The 23864-nt window shown below is 60.3% G+C and overlaps 9 protein-coding genes across 9 annotated transcripts; 5 read left to right on the top strand and 4 right to left on the bottom strand.

The window, feature by feature from the left end:
- Positions 1 to 848: 848 nt before the first annotated feature.
- VTJ83DRAFT_3892 (uncharacterized protein) lies at positions 849 to 1551 on the top strand (the record flags this gene model as incomplete). Its single annotated transcript, XM_071010320.1, has 3 exons — positions 849 to 860; positions 982 to 1281; positions 1468 to 1551. 3 exons carry the CDS (start codon positions 849 to 851, stop codon positions 1549 to 1551), a joined length of 396 nt encoding a protein of 131 aa, XP_070867770.1.
- Positions 1552 to 3146: 1595 nt separating this feature from the next.
- VTJ83DRAFT_3891 (uncharacterized protein) lies at positions 3147 to 7129 on the top strand (the record flags this gene model as incomplete). Its single annotated transcript, XM_071010319.1, has 4 exons — positions 3147 to 3912; positions 3984 to 4873; positions 4957 to 5032; positions 5379 to 7129. 4 exons carry the CDS (start codon positions 3147 to 3149, stop codon positions 7127 to 7129), a joined length of 3483 nt encoding a protein of 1160 aa, XP_070867769.1.
- Positions 7130 to 8712: 1583 nt separating this feature from the next.
- VTJ83DRAFT_3890 (uncharacterized protein) lies at positions 8713 to 11888 on the bottom strand (the record flags this gene model as incomplete). Its single annotated transcript, XM_071010318.1, has 3 exons — positions 8713 to 8846; positions 8946 to 11309; positions 11363 to 11888. The coding sequence occupies 3 exons, from the start codon at positions 11886 to 11888 to the stop codon at positions 8713 to 8715; spliced, it is 3024 nt and encodes a 1007-aa protein (XP_070867768.1).
- Positions 11889 to 14458: 2570 nt separating this feature from the next.
- On the top strand, positions 14459 to 15054 carry VTJ83DRAFT_3889 (uncharacterized protein; the record flags this gene model as incomplete). Its single annotated transcript, XM_071010316.1, has 3 exons — positions 14459 to 14508; positions 14592 to 14776; positions 14906 to 15054. The coding sequence occupies 3 exons, from the start codon at positions 14459 to 14461 to the stop codon at positions 15052 to 15054; spliced, it is 384 nt and encodes a 127-aa protein (XP_070867767.1).
- An 877-nt stretch (positions 15055 to 15931) lies between these two features.
- Positions 15932 to 16794, top strand: VTJ83DRAFT_3888 (uncharacterized protein; the record flags this gene model as incomplete). The annotated part of the gene is made up of 4 exons (XM_071010315.1): positions 15932 to 15983; positions 16073 to 16088; positions 16180 to 16352; positions 16493 to 16794. 4 exons carry the CDS (start codon positions 15932 to 15934, stop codon positions 16792 to 16794), a joined length of 543 nt encoding a protein of 180 aa, XP_070867766.1.
- Positions 16795 to 17094: 300 nt separating this feature from the next.
- VTJ83DRAFT_3887 (uncharacterized protein) lies at positions 17095 to 18843 on the bottom strand (the record flags this gene model as incomplete). Its single annotated transcript, XM_071010314.1, has 4 exons — positions 17095 to 18185; positions 18266 to 18546; positions 18606 to 18636; positions 18711 to 18843. The coding sequence occupies 4 exons, from the start codon at positions 18841 to 18843 to the stop codon at positions 17095 to 17097; spliced, it is 1536 nt and encodes a 511-aa protein (XP_070867765.1).
- Positions 18844 to 19378: 535 nt separating this feature from the next.
- Positions 19379 to 20300, top strand: VTJ83DRAFT_3886 (60S ribosomal protein eL24; the record flags this gene model as incomplete). Its single annotated transcript, XM_071010313.1, has 3 exons — positions 19379 to 19429; positions 19644 to 19787; positions 20010 to 20300. 3 exons carry the CDS (start codon positions 19379 to 19381, stop codon positions 20298 to 20300), a joined length of 486 nt encoding a protein of 161 aa, XP_070867764.1.
- Positions 20301 to 20976: 676 nt separating this feature from the next.
- Positions 20977 to 21675, bottom strand: VTJ83DRAFT_3885 (uncharacterized protein; the record flags this gene model as incomplete). The annotated part of the gene is made up of 3 exons (XM_071010312.1): positions 20977 to 21153; positions 21238 to 21440; positions 21555 to 21675. 3 exons carry the CDS (start codon positions 21673 to 21675, stop codon positions 20977 to 20979), a joined length of 501 nt encoding a protein of 166 aa, XP_070867763.1.
- Positions 21676 to 22441: 766 nt separating this feature from the next.
- On the bottom strand, positions 22442 to 23295 carry VTJ83DRAFT_3884 (uncharacterized protein; the record flags this gene model as incomplete). The annotated part of the gene is made up of 3 exons (XM_071010311.1): positions 22442 to 22648; positions 22960 to 23125; positions 23204 to 23295. The coding sequence occupies 3 exons, from the start codon at positions 23293 to 23295 to the stop codon at positions 22442 to 22444; spliced, it is 465 nt and encodes a 154-aa protein (XP_070867762.1).
- Between the last annotated feature and the right edge of the window lie 569 nt (positions 23296 to 23864).

Genomic DNA, 23864 nt, shown 5'->3' with positions numbered 1-23864 from the left:
TTTGGGTCCGGACTGCTTCATCAGAGAAAATCAGGCTGTGTTGTTATGTTTGGCGGGTCTGGATGCTGTGGTCTCGGCATGCACCTTGATGGCCAGTGCCGCGGCCGATTCGTGGCACCCAAGAAATCATGCCTGAATGATCCTTGCGGCTACGGCTCGGGTCCCGTGTTGGCCAATATAAAGAAGTGAAACGCGTCAAGCGGTGAGCGTATCCAAGAAGCCGTCGAGTTGCGTTGAGCCTCGTAGGCTGCGGGTTCTGCCGTGTCACATGGCAAGATCTGGACGGGGAAGAGAAAGCAAGAGCAGGCACATAGGCAAGTAGCTATATCACCGATACAAGAGGCAGCATACAGTTCATTGGAGCCAACTCACTGAGAATCCCGTCATATGAGAATTACAGTGTGTCAGAGAACAGGGTGAGGTGGATTGGTAGGGGAAGGGCGGGTTAAGGTGGGGGTTTTGTAGCTGGAGCTGCTTGCTGGCAGTACGAAGTAACTCGCATTAGGTAGGCATGTTGGGACAGCACCGTTGTTGGCCCAAGCTCCCTCGGGCCTCGTTCTCTGCTCTCCTCTCCAGTTCCCCGTCAGCCAATCATGTACGCTCCCTGCAACGAGCTTCGGAAATTCCCGCCAAACAGCAACTTCACTGGGTCGTCCTCACTGTCCTCACTCATCTTGGCGCTTAACCCTGGGCCCATCATTCGGCCGAGAATGCTGTCACTTTTCATTAGAAACTCACAACTACCTTGACAGGAAAACAAAAGATCCAAAAGATCACCACCAGCTTTTCAAGAAGCCCCAAGCCTCAAGAAACTGTTGTTCTTCTCGCAAGGATACCAAGCGATCAAGATGTTCCGTTTTGTACGCCATCCAGCACCCCAAACTTAGCACTTAACTACACCTCTCTCCCCTTCATCACCAAACCTTTGTTCACAGCAACCTTACGACGTCAACCTCCTAACCCCTCCCTTCTTACCCACAGAACAAGTCTCTCGACATCATCACCCTCTTCCACAAGGCCAGCTCGCCCGCCTCGGTGAGGGTGGCCGCCGCGCTGCAAAAGGCGTCGACCGCCGCCGCAGAAGCCGCCGCCGCCAACAAGGGCAGCGCGGCCGAGTTCAAGCTCGACATCACCGAGGAACCCCCCACCCCAGACCAGCTGCAGATCATCCTGGGCTACATCGGCCGCCAAAAGATTCCGTCGGTCGTCAAGGGTGCCAGCGACGAGGCCGAAGCCATGAAGAAGTTTAAGGAGAATGTGGAGAACTTCCAGCGGCCGGTGGTATGTTTTGCCTAGGCTTTCCTTTTTCTTGGTTGCTTTTGTCGTTGGAGCTGTTCTCTGTTGCGGTGCTTTGGCTGGCTTGCCTTGTTTTTTTGAGGGTTCAATTGCGCGCTTGCTCGGATCTGTCATCCGTCGGTCTCTGACTCACGATTTTACCCCGTGCCCATTTACTAACTGCTGGCCCAGGTCGTCGACTGGAACAACGGCAAGGCGGTCGCTGGGGAGAATGAGTCTGAGATTCTCAAGATGCTCAATGCCCTGCCGAAATAATCGTTCTGCAGTCCTCCTGAATGTTTCTTTCCCGAAAGCGGAAAAAAGACAATAAAAACAACAACATGGGGCTACCTTTGCCACTGCAGCATCACCACTCTCTGTACTATTACCTACATTACCTACGACCATGTTTCTTCTTTTGTAGATGATTCTGATTTCTTTTGTGCGTATTATCTATGCTTGTTTCCACCGCTGTCATGACCTGGCCGGGAAGCACATTTTGTAAATACCCTCTTGTCACCCTGTATTCAAGGATTTCCATCGATCGGATCAACGAGCTTGTGGGATTACGGAGATGACTGGGATGAAACGAGCCGTGAATAGGGGTCTTAGAAGCGCCACAAGAGGGTTTTGTCAAGGAAATCTGGGAGCTGAAGTCTAGCATTGCCATCGGCATTGTCTTCGCGTCGGCTGTATGGCAGGGAAACACTCGACTCTCCCCTGGCAATCGTCAACATGACTCCTCCCCTACGCTTTCTGAGGCCTCTTGATGCCTTCGTACTCACTGTATTCTCCCTCTTTCTCTTGGGAATTCGGTATAGGGCATGAAGCAAGGCTTGTTTACATGTTCCTTTGGTCAGCTCAACGAAGACTGGTACGCATCGGTGGGCTGTTGTTTTCTTCCTCGGGTCTTTTCGACCCCTCCATCCCATTGTCCTTTTTCTTTTCAGGTTTCTTTTCTTCCTGATTCTTGTTTCGTCGCGGGTTGAGAATACCGTTGACTGGTCCCCTTTCTTCTAGTGTACCGTCAATAAGGGCTTTCATCTGACCTCGTCGCCCTTGTCCCATTCACTCCCATCACGACACAAACATTAAATCCTCCCACAGGGCTGTTCTTTTTCTCGCCCACATTCTTTTCTTTCCGAACCCTCACTCCCATACACTCTTTCAACCAAAACAAACATTCGGTTGCACGTATGCACACAAAGCTCTTTTTCCCTTCTCCGTCAAAACCCACATACTCTTCTTCCCTTTGGTAAACAGAAACCTACCGACTTCCCCTTCAAACACCTTCTTCACGCGTCATATTCTGCAAAACACTTCCTTTCTACTTCCGCCAGGTTTCGCTGCTGGCGTATTTTGTCATTGCTCGCTCTCTGAGCGAGGACTTTCTTTTTCGATCAAGGCTCTCTAGCACAGCCGAGATCGATTTCTCACCTCGACTTCTCTCCACGTCGTTGAGACCGCTTTCTCACTGCGCCACCAAGAACAATTTCTCACCCCAATTGCGGTGTTACTCAAATCGATTCCTCGGAAACTCGTTGAGACCGCTCTCTTAACGCGGTGTTCAGATCGATCTCCCGCCCTCATCTCTCATCTGGTCGCCACGACCGATTCCCCGTCACGTTGTTGAGACCGATTTCGTTCTCTGTCGCAGAGGCCGATCTCTTACTTTGTGAAATCCCTCCAGGCATTATTCAGACATTGGCACCTCATTGTCAACACCCCAGCTATAGTCTCATTGTTTGCCTCCCAAGGTGAGTCAACCTCTGACCCTCAAGGACGAGCCGGTCAGCGGTACCGTCCGCAACATGACACAAGCTGAAGTTTCTTGGAAAGCTGACAAGCGAACCGTGACTTAGTATAGCCAAATGGTGCAAGAGGTCACGATGGAGGCTGCCAAGGAGCCCATCAAGGAGGCACCTCTGCCAGCCAAGTCGGCCATCGCCTGGCAGTTTGGCATGGCTGCCAACCGGAAAAGGATGCCCCAGCCCAACATGGTCTTCTACTGGAGAATGCCGGCCGATGCGCCGTGCGTCTTGTCCCTTCACGGCAGCGTCACGGCGCCTCGTACGTATAGCCGATTGGATGTGCCGCCGCGCCGTCACTTTGCGTGGCATGACGACCACCTCCGTGCTACCAGCACCATCCTTCGCCGCCTCCACGGCGACAAGACCAGGTCCATGGTTCGCCCGCGGATCTGGGAGGACCTCTACCGGTACTTCGACGCCGTGGATCTGTGGACCCGTGGCGCATGGAACCTCTGGCGTCTCATCCACCTCATGTGCGATGAGAACGCGGCCAGCCCCCCTCCCTTTCACTTGGACCCCGATTACACCTACGAGGTCATGAGCTGGGCCTACGCCTGGTGCACGGATCCCGAGAACCGTAGCAAGCTCCGCGCCTGGAACCGGAAATCGGACATCTTGACGCTCATGTCGGCCAAGGACCGGGAGAATCTGGCCGGGTCGCCCGTTCAAGCCCTGGCCATTCTTCGATTCGAGCTGTCCAAGCGGTACGACGAAGTCAAGGAAAAGGATTCATCGCCCGTTGACTTCCTTGGCAAGGACACCGGCAACGATGAAGGGTACATCGGCCCAGACGTCCAGCTTCCGCCACCCATTCGTACCTTGGATGGTAAGCGTTTTTGACTCGTTTACTTTTCTGCCCCTGCTCGTGTGCAGTGCATTGGTTGACTTGTCTGGCAGACCATGGTATCCCGGACAACCTAGAGCCCGTTTTCGCTCTAGCTGGCCTTCCCCTTCAGGGCCTTCATGGCTGTGCCCGACGACGCCATTCCACGTCGCTGCCGACGGATCCCTCGCTCGTAACCAAGGCCGAAGCCGCCGAGGAGCCCTTCGTGTACAAAGCCAACCCTGCCATCATCATCGTCAACGGCACCAACTACAACGCGAACAGCCGGTTCAAGTTCTCGCTTGAACAGTACATGGCGGAAAAGCGGGCGGGTGGAAAGAGGCAACAAGCCGACAACAACACGGCGTGGAAAAAGCACCAGCCTCCCAGGCCCGGCCCTGCCCACGTGATTCCCATCAGCAGGTCCTTTGTTCCCGGTGCCCCTGGTGTCTACGGGCCAGGTCCCTCTCGTCTTCCCCCCCTCCCTTACCAGACGTCAGGCATGTCTGCTACAGCCATGCCGTTCCGTCCTCATGCGGCGCACCGGCAGAACATGCTCCATACCGCCCCGGCCGGGCCTCCTTTCAAGCCTAACACACCATCCAGGCGGGCTGCGGATCAGGCCTGGACGTACCAGAACCACCGCCCTCGTTATCCGTGCCGGAACAGCCACATCAACCCCGGCATTCCACGCGGGCCTTATGAGCTTTGCTACTGCGACCGCTGCGAGCGGCAGACCCGCTCCGTCCACATTTCCCGCATCACCTTGTTTGTTTCTACGACCGAGGCAGAGAAGATCCTGGTCGACTACTTTTCCCAGTGGGGCTATGTCCAGAGCTGTGAAGTCAAGAGGTCCAACAACCGTTACCACAACGCTCTGATCCGCTTTGCAAGCACCGAGGCCCCCCCAGCGGCGATCAGGGGTGTTATCAGGAACTCCAAGAGGGCTCAGCATCCCCTCTTGGTCGGTGCGAGCGTCTGCCACGCCTCCTTCTCGAGGCACATGGCTCAGAAACCGCCCACTGCTCGCCGTGGGAGTGACATCAGCCGCCCGTCATCGGGAAGTGGGAGCTCGGGCCAGACCTCCAGCAGTTGTGCAAGTCGCGATGGCCGGGCGGCGGAGGTTAGACAGCCTCCTTTCACGCCCCGTGGCCCTCCTCGCATGTCTCCGAGCAAGCAACCTCGCCCAGGCTCGGCACGCTCGCAACGGCTTTACACCTCAGCCCCTCCGCACCCCCGGGCTCAGAGCATGGCTCAGAGCATGGCTCACCCCATGCCTTGGAATCATGCGTCACCCTCTCGGAACAAGCCTATGGGTCCGCCTCCTGGTCCCATGCACTGGGGTGCCCGATTCCCAATGGGCGGCTGCCCCGCGATGAACTTCCCCATGATGCCGCCGCCCCCGTTTCTTCCAGCACGGATTCCCGCGCCTGGGCATTTCCATCCGAGCATCAACGCACCGCACCAAGGTGCCCGGTACTTCCTCCCTCCCGCCGTGAATCCTCCGACCGTGAATCGCCACGCTTTCTCGGCTTGCCCTGGTGTGCCGCCGCCCGTTCCGACGCCGGCTCAGGGGCCTCAGGCAGCTCCAGCATTCACAGAGTCTGCTGCGGCGGCCCCGGCAGCCGTTCACGATGGCGTTCGCAATGATAGCGCGACTGGGAATGACGCCCGCCCGCTCGAGTCGCCAGCCCAGACCAAGCCGCCTGCCGATGAGTCCATTTTCAACGGTGCCTGCAAGGTGTCGTCGTCCATCACAGGCAGCCCCGAGGCCGGCGCAACCATCCGCGTTCGTTTGCCGACCGTGACACTGGCGGCCCAGGTCCAGCTCCCCGTGCACAGCAGCATTCCCATACACAGCCCCGTCCGCCGCATCACGTTTGGGGACTTTGTTGCCCAGGAGCACGAATCCCCGGCCGCCACCCCCGTCGTTCAGCCCATCGACAAGAAGCCCGCCAACATCGTCGCGCACCCTCCGGTGATTGTGAAGCCTGCAGTCTCACCGGGGCATGCTTCATCCGATGCCGCCGCCAACGGCGGAGAGCAGCGCGCGACTCCGCCGCAGAACGCATCGGACGGCTACGCGCCTGACGCGGGAACGGCGGCTCATGTCGATTCGGACGAAAGCAGGACGCCGCCGGAGCAGGACGCCTTTAGCTGGCAGCTCGACCAGATCGCAAGTCGTCGGATCTCTGGGGACGTCCGGCTGGAGCCCGAGTTTCATGGCACCGTCATCCGTCGCCGTCCCCGGCCCCAGCATGGCCGTGTCCCCTGGGCCGGCGGTGAGCGTCGGGACAGCAACGACAGCCACGGCAGCCACGGCAGCCGCAGCAGCAATGGGGCTTCGGCCTCAAACTTGGGTTCGGGCGCGTGGCAGCCGGCCAGGGGCGGCTGGTTCTCCTTCCCGTCGCAGGGACAGCACGGGAAGGGCGCCGAGGGGCCGGGACAGTGGTTCCCACCTCACGGCCTGCCCACCTCTCAACAGCAGCCATGGGACCGGTTCTTACCGGCCCATGGATGGAACGGCTATAGGGTCTCGGTCCCTATGGGACCCTTCCCGGGCCACAGGGTTTCACCGCCCGAGTTTCCTCCTGGGCATGGCCTGCCCGGAGGAACCGTTCAGCCACCGTCCGGTGGGGAGCGGTGCAGGATGAGAAAGGCTGACAAGGGCAGGAACGGGAACAAGGGAGGATCCCGGCCTGCGACGTCTATTGCACAGGCCGAGCCGATTATCGTCAATAACGGCGCTGGCTACAATTCCGACCCGCGCCCGGAGGCTGCTGCTCCCCAGCTGGCTGCGCCCGCAGACGATGGAGTAACTGCTGCTCCCGGGACCCCGGCGACCACGTCATCTGTCACGATCGGCCGCGAATCGATGAGCTGGGACGATCTCTACAATTCAAGCCCACCGAGGAACCGGAAGGACCGCGACGAGACCCTGAAGCAGGCGGCCGCGGAGCCTCGGCATCGCGGGCGTCCTGCTGGTGTTGTGCTCGATGGTAAAACAGGGAGCCATGACCGTCGCCAGGAGCAAGACGACGGCAAGGATGGCCTGGGTCAGGATGCTCATCCCAAGCACCGCAGGGGCAACAAAAAACACAAGAAGGGCAAAGCGCCGGAGCACGCGCCGACTGCGCCGGCTCCGAAGAGCGCACCTCCGTACGAAACGGCGCCCGCGCCCGTGTCCGCCTCGGCGTCTTCCGACCGCGCTGTGACTTAGAAAGCTCGCGGCTGCGACGGACGCAAGCGCAACAGCAAGATCCGCAGCGTTGGCGGCGGCGAAGAGAGAAACGCGAACGGCATCGGCGCCGAGAGCAGCCTCGACCCCTCTCCGGCTTCGGAGTCGGCTGCCGCTGCGCCCGCCGGGGACAAGGCAGGCAGGAATACCGCCGCCGCCGCCGCGCCCGCGGCCGGTCCTGCCATGCCCCGGCGGCGCCGGGGCTTGTCGCAATGCCGACAATGCGGACGGCAACCGCTTCGACACAGCCACCGCCGCCGCCCGCCCCGTGCCCAACAATACCCGCAGCACCGGCTACCGCGCCAACGCGGGTGGGTCGCTCCGCATCCCTCGCAACCGCCGTCGAGGCGGCGGTGCCGGGGGCGGTGGCCCTGGTTTTGTGATTGGCGTCCGGCAGCCGAGGCCTGACGTGCGGGATGTGTTTGGGATCGGACGTGATGGCGGGAGGTGAAGGACGTGCTGGAGCTTACGCCGGCGATTGGGGGTGGTGCTGGCAGACACGCAAACAAGGCGAGACGTGGGCCAGAACAGGGCGCAGGAGTAGGGCCTTGATGAGTTTGGGTTGGGAAGAGGGGAGAATTGAACGGGGGGAGGGTCACGGCCCGGGGCGGAGGTTGGATCTGATGATCTGATGCTGAGATACGATGTGGTGATAATGTAACTGCTGCTTCTTGTAGGGAGGAAGGGACTGAGAGAGGGGAGAGCAGGGGCAAGGAGCGTTGGATGGTAATGGCGTGGCTGGCATGTTCTGGTAGCGCAGGCCGGGCAGAAGCAGCCCCAAGAGGAGCAGAGCTAGGCTTGCAAGAACAGTAAGAACCAGCAGAAGCAGAAGCAGAATCAGAAGCAGAGTAAGGACAGGATCAATTCAGAAGCTTTGCCCGCCATGGTTGCCGCACAGTCGTTATCGCTCTCATCACCGCGCTCGGACGCCTCAGAGCACATTATCCTAGCTGTCGTGGCCCGGTGTTTGAGATGGGATAACCAAGAACCAGGCCGGAGGTCTCTCTTCGTCGCAGCCTTCTTCGCGTTCCTTCTCCTCGGAGGGTTCACTCTGTCGAGGTGCTTTGTGCATCGTCGATCTCCCTCAGCCAGAGGTCACGCAGGTGAAGGACTGATTCTACCGCGGTCTGTTCGTTGTCTGCCTCACCGGTCTCCCTCCCTCCCTCCTTCGACAGATGGTTCTACGGACAACCGAAGCGTCAACAGTATATATACCAACACACCAATAGCACGCGCAAAACAAGTATCCTGCCCCATGAAACAGTCCTGGATTTCCCCCTCCGTATTCGCTCCCTTGGACCCCATTATCCATGACCATCATCTTGTCGTCTCCCGTCCAGCCGGTGTCCTGCCCGAGCTGCGCAACGCAAAAAAAGAAAAAAATAAAATAAATAAAGACATCATTATGACCGGGCGTAGCTGAGTTGCTTCGCCTCCAGGCCCTCGAGCTCCGTGCCAAGATGCTTCTATTTTGGCGCCAGGTCCTTATTTGTTTCCACACGTTGCCCAAAAAGCCTTCTCCCATCCCATGCCCATCATAGAGAGATCGTCCATGACATTTCCGCTTACATGACCAAGCACTCGCCCTCCTGCTGCTTCCCGACCTTGCTGCGGGATATCCTCTCGCGGGTGCGCGGCCCGCTCTTGCCGGAGCGCTTGAGCTCTTCGAGGCGTTCTCTCGCCTTGGGGAAGTCCTGGGCTGTTGATGGAGATGGGTTAGAACGCTGTCCGTCATCCAGGCGTGGAAAAAGAAAAACATGACCAAAGACCACAAAAAAAAAAAAAAAAGACGGCTTACCGGCAGCTCTCCAATACCACCTCTTGGCCGCCTCCAAATCGGCCGGCACGCCGATTCCTACCTCGGTGAAGTAGCCCATGGCATACTCGGCCTTGCTCAGCCCCGCCATGGCCGCCTTCCTCGCCCAGAGGTACGCCTCGGTGTCGCTCTGCTGCAGGACGCCCTCGCTGCCCGTCAGATACCAGCCCGAGAGCGCCAGCTCGCTCTGGTGCTCCTCCTGCATGGCGGCGCGGCTGTACCACATGATGGACAGCCGCGGATCGATGGGGCACCCGAGCAGGCCGTACTCGTAGCAGCACCCGAGGCGGAACTGGCTGAACTTGTAGCCCAGCTCCGCCGCCTGCTTGAACAGCTGGAACGCGTACGCCTCGTCGCGGATGATGACGTCGTTGGGCTCGGCCGACTCGTAGAGCAGCGCCAGCTCGTGCAGGGCGTGCGGGTTCTCCGCCGTGGCCCGCTCGGCGGCGCGCTTGAGCCAGCTGATGGCCTCGCGGGGGTTCCTCGGCTGGCCCAGCAGGCCCTTGAGCAGTATCATGCCGACCTTGTACATGGCCGGCGTGTCCCCCAGCGTGGCGGCGCGCTTGTACCACTGCATCGCCTTGAGCGGGTCCTTCCTCGTCCCGCCGCCCTCGTCGTTGCCAATCTCGCAGCACACGGCCGTTCTGTACGCGGCGGCGGCGTGGCCCAGCTTGGCCGCGGACTGGTACAGCGAAAAGGCGTGGGCGTGATCCGGCTCCGACCCGAACAGGCCCCTCCCGAGGCAGTCGGCCAGGAAGAACATGGCATCCGGGTTCGCCGCCTTCTCGAGCTTGCGCAGGATCTTGTGGGCGTCGACGAGGTAGCGTTCGCGGGATCTCGCGCGCGCCTTGGGGTCGGGGACGTTGGGGACGAGCACGTCGGAGGCTTCGACGAGGCGCTTGGCGAGCTGGAGGGCGCTGGCTTGGTCGTTGGGGTCGTTTTTGATGATGGCGCGCAGCTGCTCGAGCTCTTCGACGGTGACGGGGGCCTCGGGCGGGGGCGGCTGCTGTTGCGGACCGCCAGGGGCGCCGCCCATTGGCTGCTGAGGGCCCGGCGGAGGAGGGCCTTGCTGTCCGTAGCCGCCAGGTCCTCCGGCCATGGGCGGGCCGCCGCTGTAGTTCCGCACGGGCGGCGGGCGGTCGTTGAGGTTGACGAGCGAGCCAGGCATGAGGCCGGGACGCACCGGCGCAGGGTGAGAAGGGAGGTTGTCGGAGTTGGGTCCCGGGCCGGGGCCAGGACCGGCGTGGGGCGGGGATTGCATGCCAGGCCGGTACGGCGCGGGCCCGGCAGGCAATCCAGGCCCCCGAGGGGGCCCGTCCGGTGGGCCCTGGCCTGGGTAGGGTTGCGGTGGGCCGTTGCCGTAGGTTGGCTGGCCGGGCTGCTGCGTTGGCATCGGGGGGATGTCGCCTGCCATTTCGAAGACGGCCGTCTCCGAGTTGCGCAGGTTCGGCTGCGACTTGGCCTTGCTGACCTCGGGGTAGCGGCCGGGGCCGCGATGAGCCTGCTCCGCCGGCGGGCCGGCCTGCATGTGAGCGTCGAACGAGTCTCGCGGCCGCCTGGACGCCACGGCGTCGAAGTCGGGGAGCTCGGATGCGGCCGACGGGGGATTCTCGGCCGGATAGCTGTCGTTCGTGCTGTAGTAGTCGTAGAAGTTGTCAATGGACGACCGACGATCCTGCGGGTTGGCCGGGTCGGATTCGTTGCTCTGCGGAGGTGGCTGGTATTCCTCGACCGGGGGAGGGGGCCCGTTGTTGCCGTTGTTCGGAGGTTGGATCCTCGGCGGGGGCTGACGCATGCCCTGCGCCGTGGCCGGTCTCGGGGGCATCGCGCGGCCGATGGGGCCGTTGTAGGGAGCGCTATCGCTGCGCTGGAGAGCGCCGGGAAGAGGAGGAGGGGCCATGTCCGGTTGGTCTCTCGCCGGCATCGTCATGCTTCTCGAGGGAGGGCCGAAGTTCTCCTCGGGATATCCGCCATGCGGGTCGTACCCTTGTTGGTCGGGAGGCGGAGGAGGAGGAGGGCCGCGTCTCGGATCGAAGTAAGGCTGGGGCGGGCCGCGCGGAGGACCCATGGGGCCGGGGCCTCCAGGTCCTCCCGGTCCTCCCGGTCCGCCGTAGCCGTTCGGAGGAGGGCGCATCGGCGGGCCGCGCTGCGGCAGCGGACCGTTGGGCGGACCGTTGGGCGGGCCCCTTGGCGGACCAGGCCTCTGGCCTCCAATGTCCATGCCCGCCATCTGCGCCGTAATCTCGTGCTCCTGTTCTAGATCCGACCTGTGGTGGGCGCCGGGGAACGCGGGGAACGGGCCGCCGTAGCCTTGGCCGGGACCTTGCGCCATGGGAGGCCGATTCACTGGAAAGTCTTAGCATGCACGGAGAGAGCCTCACAAACGCTGACCGACTCACTGCCTGGATCCATGGTCGCCGTGCGTTCGGGAGGACCCGGTCTCCCGCCGCGGCCTGCAGGCGGGTAACCCCGACCGCCGCCGGGGCCTTGCGGATAGCCTCCGCCGCGCGGAGGGTACGGACCTCCGCGGCCGGCATCGCCGGGGGGCGGTCTCATGGGCATGGGCCCTCCTCCACCTCTGCCAGGAGGGCCGTTTGGGCCCGGGTCGTAGTAGTCCTGCGGCGGGCCGCCTCGGCCGTAGCCCCTGTCGTCGTAGGGTCCAGGTCCGGGCGCGGGTGCGCCGTAGCCTTGATCGTAGCCTTGATCGTAGCCGTTGCCGTAGCCGTTGTCGTAACCGTCATAGCCGCCGTACCCCTGGTTGTACTGCTGGGGCGGAGGGGGGCTGTTGTACGAGCGCGGAGGACCTCCGGGGCCAGGCGTGTACACTCGTTGGGGAGGCGGGCGCTGGGGGCCGGGTCCGGGACCGGGTCCTCCGCCGTAGGGGCGCGGGCCGGGGCCGGCATCGTACTGCCCGTTGTATGCCATGATGCCAGGTCCTTCCTGCCGAGGTCCCCGAGGGACGATGGGTTCCTGTATCGTCGATGTCGCTTCTCGCCGGGTTTCTTCCTCTTCTATCCCTGTGAACAAACGGCGATTTTGTTTTTTCCACCGTCGGTTCCCACTCCCTCACCAAGCGCTCTCTGTTGGCCTCGTGGAGGTGATGATATCAAGGCGGAGAGCTTAGGTTTGCTGCATGGCCTATCTGCGTGCCGGAGTCGAGTTCGAGTTCGCAGCCTTGGCCGAGAATGCAGGGTCGCGGGTCGGGGTCGCGGGTCGGGGTCTCGGGCGCGTAGGCAGGGTTTCGGGCGGTTGCCTCGGGGTGGCGCTGGCGCAGGCTTGCTCCTTGCTCGCTGGGTGAAAAGAAAGAGGGGTTGCAGAGAAGAATTACAGGCGAGGTACCTAGTTATTGGGCGTGCCCCGTGGTCGCAAAAAAGAGCGCGGGTAATAGTGGGAATTTAGATTTCGACGACGAAGCCGTGCAGGGGCTGAGAGGATAAGGAGGAAAAGTAGAAGAAAATATAAAATAAACAAAAAAAAACAAAAAAAGGACAAGCCGCCGGGGCCTAGGGGAGCATTGTGTCTTTTTTTTTTTGCGGGTGCTTCTGCGGCCGATGCAGCCGATGCTATGCTCGAATTTGACGGGGAGAAGGGGGGGGGACGCCGGCCGTCAATCGTCAATGGGTGGGTTTAGGTTTGGGTTTGGGTTCGGATTTGGTTTGGTTGGGGGGGGAGTGGGCGAGGGGTGAGCCTAGGTGGTCAGGGGTCCAAGGAATCCTTTTTAGGGGCGTTACACAGCGCAGGGGGGGGCGGCACCGGTTTACCACCCAGCGTGAAATGCCAAGCCTTGGCTGACACACACCATGGAGCCCGGACACAGGGCCTTTGGGCGGCTTGGGCCTGTAACGTAACAATGACGGCATCTCTCAGGGAGCCTGGGAGCCTGGGAGCCTGGCATGCGATCAGGTGGCACTTATGGGAGGGATGCCATGGGATGCGAATGGGAGGCCTTAGCGGATGAAGGGCTGGATGGATACATGTCTTCCTGGAAGCTCTCTACATACTGTGCAGGTAATAGTTGCTGTGCTGCGTACATACACGCCAACTAGGCTATAATTCCATGCCAAAAGGAAATCCATCACACGTTACACACCCCCTGATGTCTGTCCATGTCAGGTACTTGCACCACCCCAGTGCATACTGCGTACTGTACTATTCCATGATCCGCCACTGCAAGGCACCTCAGGCAGACCTTGTCCCGTCTATGAACCTCGGCTGCTTTCTGCCCGGCGTCTGTTTGGAACGATGCGCCTATGGAAGGCTTCCGGAACAGGAACACCCAGGCTTCTTTCGAGTCGCAGAGCATGTCTTCAGTTCCCAGCCCCGGTCAGGCGGGGCCCTCGGTGTTGTCCTCTGGTCATGGGGTGCATGTATCAGAAGACAGGCTCGGCCTCCAACCCATTGGCTTTGGCCGGCTCCCAGGCCGTGCCAGCGATGCCGGTGCTGCTTGTGCTGTTGCTGTTGTTGTTGCTGTTGTTGCTGTTGTTGTTGGCGGGCGCCAGAAACATGGTCGCAGTGTTGCACCGCAGCAATTGACAGCCCACGCACCACCCATCCCATCCAGGGGAAAAACGCTCGGAGAAATGCCCTCCCGTGACATGCATCCCCTTCAGCTGCAGCCTCGGCGGAAACAGCCGCTCCTCCGATCCTGCCTTGGTCGAGCGAGAACGCATCACCGCGTAAGCACGTCATCAGCACATCGGGGAACTCGGCATGACTGTGCGCCGAAGCTTGGCTTGACTCGATGCCGGGCTTTTTCAGACGAAGAAAGACCTGGGCGGATCAAGTCCGCAAACTCTGACGAGCAAAAATATGACTTTGAGGGCCACGTTGTGTTGATCACCCCCAAAGTGTCCAGGCAGTGCTTGGTTGGGGCGCTGAGCGCCACCAGGCTGAGCGTCGCGTCAGCCACTCCAAGAGCGTGGGTAAACTCAAATCCATTGGACCTTGGTCCGAAAAGGGCACCCAAAGAAAGCGCAACAAAGCGAAACTCGGATTCCCGGTCGCCCCAGGCATTTGCTCTCCATACCTGGAGGTAGGTAGGTACCCAGTCAGGTCGAGAGGTAGAAGCTAGGTCTGAGCCGTTGAAGACCTGGAGTGGTCAACGGTCCGGTGGAGCCAGCCCCCCAGGGCTGCATGAATGGATCCTCGGCAACCGGCGCGCGTAACATTACCCAAGTACAGTACCACAGGTACGTTACCTCGCGCCCGAGGTGAAACGGGCCATGACAGCTGTGGCCAGCCGGCCCCCGTTTGTCAGCGCTCTTCCGTCCGCTCCAAACAGACTGACCTCATCGCACTCGGCTCGCCAGCAAAACGTGTGGAAAGAAAGGTCAGGATCATGTATGAGAACGCTCGAGAGAAATAAAGGAAAAAAAAAAAAAAGAGCAACTCGGCTTCAGTCTCAAAAAGCCGGCCTCATACCGACGCTGAATCGTCCGGAAGATACCCTTACCGTGTATCTGCGGTACCCCATTGCCTCCTAAGCAGTTCTCACCATGCCCAAAAAACCCTTCAACTGGTGGTTGTGGACCAAGATGCTCGCCGTGTAAGAAAGAGCCGATGCCTCCGTTCCCAAACCCACACGACCGACGAATCCCCTCGCTGACGCTCGTGCCCAACCAACGCTAGTGGCGGCGGCATCATTTGGGGCGGACCGGCCCTCGTCCGCTACGTCATGCCCACCGAGGAGGAGCTCTTCCAGCGCTACAACCCGGAGCTGCAGAAGCGGAGCCTCGAGGGCCGCGCGCAGCGGGCGCAAGAGTTTGACGACTTTGTGACGAAGCTGAAGGAGTACTCCAAATCGGACAAGCCAAGTATGTAGTACCCGTCGTCTCCGGGGGGGCGTCGAGGAGGAGGAGGAGTCCGTCACGGCTTGTGCTAGACAAGGGGGCAGGAAATTGCAAGAGGGGACATGCTGACGCCAAATCCTTTGCTCTGAACAGTATGGATCGTGATGGAAGAGGCCGAAAAGGAAAAGGCCAGGAAAAAAAAGGCAGAGGAGGCGCTCAAGCTGGCCGAGGAGGTCAAGGCCAGGAGGGATGCTCTCCGGAAGGAGGCCGGGCTGCCGGTCGACTCGGAGGGGAGCCGGTAGCGGGGAAGCCAACAAGACGCGCAAAGCTCTCGGCGGCCATCCTGCGTGGTTGTAGGATATATATGTGCATGTACGAAAACTACAGCGGTCTCGACGAGAGAAGGAGTGCCATCCGAGGGGACGGAGGATTCATGGTCATGGGTTCATTGATGTCATTGCAATGGTTCAGGGCCAGCACAGGCCGGCACAAACACAAACCAGGTGGGATCTGGAGGGAAAAAAAAGTGTCAACTGTTAGGCTCATGCTGTATCATTTTTTTGTAAGTGTGTCAACTGGCTCTTCTTCATCTCCATGGATGGTTTGTGGCTCCGTCTTGGCTGACGTTGGGCGGACGGGACGGGAATCCGTCGGTCAGCCCGCTGAACCCGGCGTCCCGTCCAAAGAGGGGCGGGGGAGGGGGGGGGGGAAATCGCTGATCACGGTAAACCCTCGGTGAGTCTCGGTGTGGCTCTGTGAAAGTGGGGTAAACCCGCGAAAAAAATCAGGGCCTAGGCGCACACAATTTCTCCCACCATTGAACGTTACGGATCCGACATCGCGGGCTTATCCCGATCCTCCAGGTGATTTCGCGACCGAAATAATCGTCAATTGATAGAGTACGTTTCTCTCTGTTGTTTTCTGTCCGCAGTGGCCGTGTTTGCAGTCGCAAGCAGGGGGCTGCAGTGTCTCAACCGTCTCTCTGTTCAGGGTGTTTATTGCGTGTTGTGCGTGTGTGCGTGTGTGCAATCCACCGAAGCTGCCCTAGGCTGACGCATCGAACCAACCGAAGCTCGAGACCTCACCGAAGTCGCCTCCCCGACCTCAAGCCTCTAGACCCCCCCCCCCCCCCCTCTCCGCCGAACAATCTTCTTACAACAACCTCCAACACAGCCCACCATGGCGGACGTTCAGGAAAGGCTCAAGAAGCTCGGCGCTTCTGCTCGCATTGGTACGTCGCCGCCGTTTCCCCCCCTTGGTCGCGGTCGCTTCCCCGCACCTGAGAACCCGCCCAAAGACTAACCCACCTTGTGCCTACAGGGTACGTTTGTGATTCGTTGACCTCGAGACGATGCACGACGACGACAACCTTCTCCCAGGCCGACCGGCCTTTGCGTTTCCGTGTCTAACTGGGTGTCGACCAACAGCGGCAAGGGTACTCCCCGGAGGAAGGTCAAGCGCGCCCCGGCGCGGTCCGCCGGCGATGACAAGAAGCTTCAGCAGACCCTGAAGAAGCTCAATGTCCAGCCCATCCAGGCCATCGAGGAGGTCAACATGTTCAAGAGCGATGGCAATGTCATCCACTTCGCCGCCCCCAAGGGTGCGTATCATGTCCTTTTTTTTTCCCGCGCGGCTTTTATGGAGAAGGAAGAAGGAGGAAGAGGAGGAAGAAAAGGAAGGGGTGAAAGACGGTGAAAAGAAAGGGAGTGACAGGCTTGCTGACGGAACGAAACCCTCTAGTCCACGCCGCCGTCCCGGCCAACACCTTTGCCATCTACGGCAACGGCGAGGAGAAGGAGCTGACCGAGCTCGTCCCCGGCATCCTGAACCAGCTCGGCCCCGACTCGCTTGCCTCGCTCCGCAAGCTGGCCGAGAGCTACCAGAACATGCAGAAGGGTGAGAAGGAGGCGGACGATGATGATATCCCTGACCTCGTTGCCGGCGAGAACTTCGAGGAGAAGGCCGAGAAGGCCGAGGAGAAGAAGACCGAGGAGAAGGCTGAGGAGAAGGCTGAGGAGAAGGCCGAGGAGAAGGCCGAGTAAACAGCTTGAACCTCTGGAAAATACAACTTGTGCCGCAAACCAGGCTCTTGATTTTTGTTGTCAGTCGTTGTCCTCCTCCTCCTCCTCCTCATCATCATCATAACCGTCATTGTGGTTTCCCTTTGGTGTGTTGTAAGGGGTCAACGTGAGGACGGAGACATAAAACGGGCTGTTCGTTATCGGGACGAACGGAACAAAACAGAGAGGTCTTTCTATTATTCATGTTCTTGTCATACGGCCGCAATCCAGACCGACCGCCCGCGGAGAGTGACGAGAGGAAACACATGGAATCCCAAGACGTTACGCCGCTTGCTGAGACTCACGGTCGTGCCGATGCCGGGCTGTCAGGGAATGCCTGCCACACACGGCAGATGCTGCCTGATTGACCAAAGAGAACCCCTCATCCCCCGTGTTTCTCACCCACCCCTTCAGGGCCTCCCGTCTCACCTCCTCCTTCACCCTCCTCCTCCCCTCCAGCGCTTCGCTCTCCTTCACCTCGCCATACGTTGCCTTGGCCAGCGCGCCGCGTATCTCGGCGTGCTCCGGCCCCAACAGCGCCGCCACCTCGGCCGCCCTGCTCCACAGCCGCCTTCGCGACGCTGCGCTCGCCCCCCGCAGGTCAAACGCCTTGCGGCCCTGCAGAACCCCGCCGACCAGCCCTTCGTCGACCTCCCCGTCCTTGGTCCAGGCCACCGCGAGGTTGCTCGCCGCTAGCTTGACCTTGGCTACGGCCTCTTCTTCTTCTCCGCCGGTGGCGGCGGCGGCGGCCGCCGCCGCCGCGAGGATCCTCCGCCGGGAGTACTCAAACTCCCTCTCGGTGGCCGAGATGCTCATCTCGCGAAACTCGTAGCCTGTGCCTTGCCACGTCTTGCCCCGGAGGGGGGCCATCCGTCCCGCTATCCTCCCGTCGCTGCCGCTCCCGCTCCCGCCACTGCTTTCGCCACCGCCGCCATCGTTCCCGGAGAAGCACCTCACGCAAGCCCCCTCCACATGCTGCGACGCAGGCAGCACCAGCGTCGACAAGTAGACGCCGCGGGGCGAGACGAGCAGCGCGGTGGGGCTCGAAAGCAGCGAGACGCACTGCCGTAGGGCAAGCTTGTCGCTGCAGGACTTGGAGAGGGTTGGAGGGGCGTCGGCGCGGGCGGGCTTGCGCCGGACGATGCCCAGGTGGGAAAAGTAACCCCGGCCGAGAAGGAGGTGGGCCTCTTCCTCTTGAGATGGTCGTTGTCCCTGCTGCTGCTGCTGCTGCTGCTGCTGCTGTAGTGGTTGTTGTTGTTGTTGATGGTGGTGGTGGTGGGGAGAAGGTGACGGTGATGAAAAAGTGGGAGGATTTTCCCACGGCGTGGCATCCTCTTGGGAGGACATGATCAGCTCCATGGAGGCGTCGCCGCCTGGATCATGTGTTAGTGCTCCCGCGGGAACTTACTCCAGGAAAAGTCGATGTTGTCATCAAAATGGGGGGCGAACGTACATGGAGCCTCAGAGCAGTACATGTGCAAGGTAAGCTCGTCGCGCCACGCAAAGGGCTGGCCGTGCCACGGCTCAGCAGCCGAGATTGTTGGAGAAAGCTCGGCCGCGACCCGGCGGCGGAGGAACTCAGACTCGGCGGCCGGATCCTGGGCCAGGCGGCGGCACTCGTCGAGCAGAAAACGGTTGAAGGCGCGAATCACGAGCACCTCGGCATGCCAGTCGTGAATCGCGACGCCGTTGGCCTGGGAGAGCTTCGCGGCCGGGAGGCATTTCATGCCAGTTCTACGTACGACGGGCGTCAGCGAGGGGTGTCCGTAAAGAGCGTAAGGCTCACCACTCACGCCAGGGCTACGCATTTGAAAAAGTTCGGGCCTAAAGTCGGATCACGCGGTCAGGATGGTCTTGAGGACAACAGAATGGAACGGAACTTGGGCCGCTGCGTGTACCTCTGACCACGATGCCGCTCAGGGGCACCCACTCCCGGAGGCCATTGTCCCGAACCGCCGGCTTGCGCTTGGCCGGGAGCTTTCGGAACTGATCCAGGACGGCCTGGGCTATGTCGTCTGCTTCGCTCGCCATGGTACAGCTCTCCCTCAATCTCTCGCCGACTTTCACGCGCCAGACCTGAGGAACAACGGTCTCAGGGAGAGGAGAATGAGAGAGGGGATGTTGGTCCGATAGCTAGGGTTAGGGTTGACCATGTCCGTGACATCTACATACATGCTCGCCGTGGGCGAGCAAGGGCGTCTGTTTACGGTACCTACAACGGATGATGTATGGCTTATACGTCCATGCTCTCAGGTGACCTACGAATGTGTCTCTTCTCTCGGACCAAATTTCGGCGTCTTTCCCAGGTTGAAAGGGAAAGCTCCCACCGCGCTGAGAGCCCCGAAGTCCTGGAATGTGGCTTGTGCAACGAACGCGCCACGGCTGTGACGCGATTCAGCACCGCCACATCTGGAAAAAGACGCCCCACCTCTCTCCCGCAGCCTATCACATTGCAGCCCTATCCCACAACTGCACCAAAGAATTTGGCCAAAATCGAGCCGGGAACCAACCTCGAACCTCAGCGGAAACCAACCCCCGACAACGACAATCGACAACCACCGCCAAAATGAGGACCTACGACGATTCCTTCTCCGGCCAGCGGATTTACCCCGGCAAGGTACGCACCTGAACCCTTTTTGCGAGAACGAACCGACGACGAATTCCCCACCTCCCGAGTCCCCGAAACCGACGACGCGACAGCGGCTCTCCGAGTTGAACGACCGCCGACGAGGACCGGGGTGGGGGATTCGTCGATGGGACGATAGACTGGACAATGCGGGAGTTTGATTCGACCGGAAGACAAACGATTCTGACCGAGTCTTCCATCACAGGGTAAGCTGTTCGTCCGCGGCGACAGCAAGTTCTTCCGCTTCCAGAACGGCAAGTCCGAGTCGCTCTTCCTCCAGCGCAAGAACCCCCGCCGCATCGCCTGGACTGTCCTCTACCGGAGGCAACACCGCAAGGGTATCTCCGAGGTACGATATTCTCCGCTTTCTTGCCGCGCACCCTGGGGAGCCGGAAACGAGGACAAGAGGAGGAGGACGAGGACGGGGAGGAAGGGACGGAGAAGAGAAGGGGATTGGGGAAGATGACGACACTCCGGAGGAGAGGAGGAGAGAGGATGGCATTTGGAACGGGGCACGCACATGCGCACACACACTCGAGCCAGGAAACGGCGTTGCTGACTCCCCTCACAGGAAGTCGCCAAGAAGCGCACCCGCCGCACCGTCAAGTCGCAGCGTGCCATCGTCGGTGCGTCCCTCGAGGTGATCAAGGAGCGCCGCTCGATGCGCCCTGAGGCCCGGAGCGCCGCCCGCCTCGCCGCCATCAAGGAGAGCAAGGAGAAGAAGGCTGCCGCCCAGGCGGCCAAGAAGGCCGAGAAGGCTAAGAGCGCCGCCGCCGCGGCCAAGGGCCAGGCCCAGGGACGCATCGTTGGCAAGCAGGGGGCGAAGGGCGCGCCGGTCAAGGTGGCTGCCAAGAGCCGTTAAATTCCGTGTCTTTTTGGGTTCGGCGGTCGCGCGGGTTGGGAGTGCAAAGGGATGCAAGTCGGGGATTCGCACATTCTTCTTTCGGAGGCAGCGGGAGGCTCGAGATCTCACACATGAGAGGAACGCCATAGATGAAATGGGTTTTATCTTTTCGGGGTCTCGCCTGTTGGCCGGAAGGGAACATCGCTGGAGTCGGTCGGTCGGTAACTCGGTTTCTCTTTTTCTCGCCTGCTCAACTCTCTTGATAGGAGAGGGAGTTCTGACTCTCGAAAACAAGTGGACAAGACCAAAAAAAACACTTGTCGTCTGAGGGGAACCGGTGGTGCGTGGAATCCTGGGTGACACAACTACGACGCGGGCATGATGGGACGGTTTGCATGGGTAGGTAGGTAGCTCATGGGAATGCAGAGCAGCATGCCAGAGAGCACACCACAGGGCGAGAACTGGGGAAACCGGTGCGGACCGTCAAACGACCTGACTGACGTCTTTTTTTTTTCGTCTGCCTGGTTGATGATGGAAGAGCAGCCCTCCTCGTCTACCACCACCCAACTCCAGCGGTACTACAACCAATTCCAATGACTTTCTTCCCTGAACCCCATACCCCCTCCACGTGGATGTCGTTCCTTGCTTTCTCTCTTTCTCTCTCTCTCCCCGTCCAATGCAAAAGATGGTGCTTTTAGAGCTTGGCCAGAACCCCCGCGGCCCCCGAGTTGTCGATGCTGCCGCGCACCGTGTCGGCCGCGGCGTAGACGACCTTGCCGTTGTCGACGACAATGGCATACCTGCCCGTCCTGTCATCGTTGGCCCAGCCAATGCTGTGGCTGAATTGGGCCTTGGGATCAGACATGAAGAGCTGTAGGTCCGTTAGCAAGGGTGGGGGTTCCCCTCCTCCGTCTCCTTCCTCCTCCTCGCTAGCTCCCGGGGGGTGACAACGCACAATCGACTCATCCTTGACGCCGTTGGCCTTGCCCCAGGCCGACATGACAAAGGCGTCGTTGGACGCGATGAAGATGACGCGAGCGACGCCCTTGGCGCGCAGCTGCTCCAGGCTGGCCAGGTACGAGGTGATGTGCTTCTCCTGGCAGGTCGGCGTGAAGGCGCCCGGCACGGCGACCAGGACGGTCTTGCCGGTTTGGAACTCTTGGGTCGGGCGAGGCAAGGCGAGGCGAGCCAATGTCAGCGAGAAGGGATCCAGGAGCTTGAGGGTATCGGTTGGAGCGAAAAGGGGGCGGGAGGGGGGAGCTAATGACATACCCTTGCTGGCGTCGTACTGGATGGGCAGGCCGCAGGCCGTCAGGTCGAGGGAGCCCGTCGGGGCGATGTAAGTGAAGGTGACTCCCTGGGGGAAGTCGGAGCCGGGGGTGAGAGGGGCCATTGTTTGGGGAGGGGTTTGGTGGTGGTGTGGGTTTGTTTTGACCAGAGCGATATGGATATGGCACGTTGGATCAGCTCTTCCAACCAATGTCGTGATGCTCGGGGAACGAGCTGTTTATAGCGCGGGGTGTGTGCTCGCCCCCCGTTGAGGGGTTGCTTCAGGTGGATCCCCGTCCGCTCTCGCTCGGACTGGTCGACTGGACATGGAATCCAGCCTCTCGCCTCGCAGCGGAGCACCATTTGCGCGTTGCTGCACGAAGGTACACGCATTGACAAACTAGAACCCTCCAGGGTCGGGTCAGTCATATGAGAGGCTGAGCGACACCATCTAGACAGGCCAAGCTCAGCGCGAACCCGGAGATAAAGCTCGGTGTTGAGTGTAAATTGTGCATTGCGCCATCCATCGCCAAGATGAGTAACTCCGAGCAAGCTGGCTCGAATCGCTTCATCCTTGGTCTCTTGTCTTGAGAATGTAACTCTTTCCATTGCTCAGCCTGCGATTTGTCATCGCGAGAGGCCGTTTCGGTCTATCTGTTCTGTGTGCTGCTTCGATCTCTCGTGGCTATTGTGGCTGGCTGCGATGTGATGGGTGGGGAGGAAGGTTCCGTGTCCTCCGGCCTCCGAGCCACGAGGGTGGCCCGGAGCTGGCCCCCACCCACCGCCCACCACGGCTTCCGAACCCCCCGGCCGGCTCCGGGCGCGGCCCTAGGGAGTCGGAGACCCGAGGATTGGCGGACCGCATTGGTTTCTTCTCCTCCTGCCCGGGACTACCAATGTCTCTCGCTGATGTCCACCGAGTCAACATCCACCCCGTCCTTGAACCACCGCTCGCCTTCCTCAATCTTGACATCGTTGGCGCTCATCTGCCGCTTCTTCATCAATCCGTTTTCCGCAAACGTCCAGTCTTCAAGCCCGTACGTCCGCCACCACTGGCCCGTCTCGTCACGCCATTCGTACCAGAATTGCACCGCGATCTGTGTCGGATTGTCAGCCTCTCTCTCCTTTCTATCAGACGGTCGCTTTGGGAACCAAAGGCAACGCCTTCGAAAGCGGGGGCAGATCCAATGATGGGTGGACTTGGGGGGAGGGTTGGTTGAGCGGTTGATGTTCTTGGAAACGTGCAACTGCGATTGGAAAGATACGGGGACCATAAGCGACCTAGGCCGTTTGTTGTGGGGTTGCCGTCCAAGCGGACGCTTTCCACAACCCCAGGAGGCCGGCTCTTCGCCCTCCCCCCGACCGTGCGTCTCATTCTTGTTTTTGGATCAGTGCTTGGTAGACCGACCTTGTTATCCGTGAATGCAAAAAGTTCTTTTCGCAAGCGGTAGTCATTCTCTTTGGCCCATTTTTGCCGGAGGAACTGGACAATCTCGTCGCGGCCCTGGAGGAAGGTGTCGCGGTTCCTCCAGATCGAATCTGGAGTGTAAGCGAACTTGACAAGCTCAGGATCCCTGGCGCATCGTCAGAACCCAAGAGCAACCCAGACCAAAGCACTCGGCGATGCCACAAAGAATCGTCTAGATACTGACTTGGAGTTCCAGGCAGCCTGTGCGGTCTTGACCTTGGATAGGGCCGTCTCCCACGTGAAGGGGGGAAAGGGGGGCTTTGATTCCGTCGTCATGGTTCCTCTGGTGCAAGCTACTCTTGAACCCCCGAAAAAACACAAGGTGTACGGAGATGGGATATATCAATTGAGGCAGCACAATCATCAAGACGCAGAAAGCGGTGACTCGGACCGGCTCCGCTCGAATGACGCGGAGAGCGCGCCCTTCGCTGACATTGACCAAGTCAGAAAGCTTATTCAGCAGGCCATTCGGGAGGTAACTTTAGAAACACTGGGTGGAGAACTGCTGGAGACAAGACACCCGTGGACGGCGGCCAGCAGATACCCATCCTGACCTTGGCCGGCCATCAACCGGTGGGGCTCAGCGCCGATCCGGGGACGGACGCGGAGCCCCGGCGAGGCAATAAAAACACCCGTCCGGGAGGATGCCCGGGTCTGCCGGATTAGAACAGGATATTCCATCAGACCTTTCGCAGAGTGCTGAGGGCCGCTTGCTTGCTCAACCCAGGCCAACGTGTTAGAGGCAGGCCGTGTCTCGTCTAATAAATGCGCTTGCCCGGCTGCATTGAGAAAAAGTCCGCAATTGGCCGCATCTGCCGGAGGCCTTCCTCGGCTTTGCTGCGCCG

This window comes from Remersonia thermophila, chromosome 3 (assembly GCF_042764415.1).
Source record: "Remersonia thermophila strain ATCC 22073 chromosome 3, whole genome shotgun sequence".
Classification (NCBI taxonomy): Eukaryota; Fungi; Ascomycota; class Sordariomycetes; order Sordariales; family Chaetomiaceae; genus Remersonia; species Remersonia thermophila.
The sequence above is the reverse complement of the archived record's forward strand: the minus strand, read 5'-3'. Positions and strand labels throughout refer to the sequence as shown.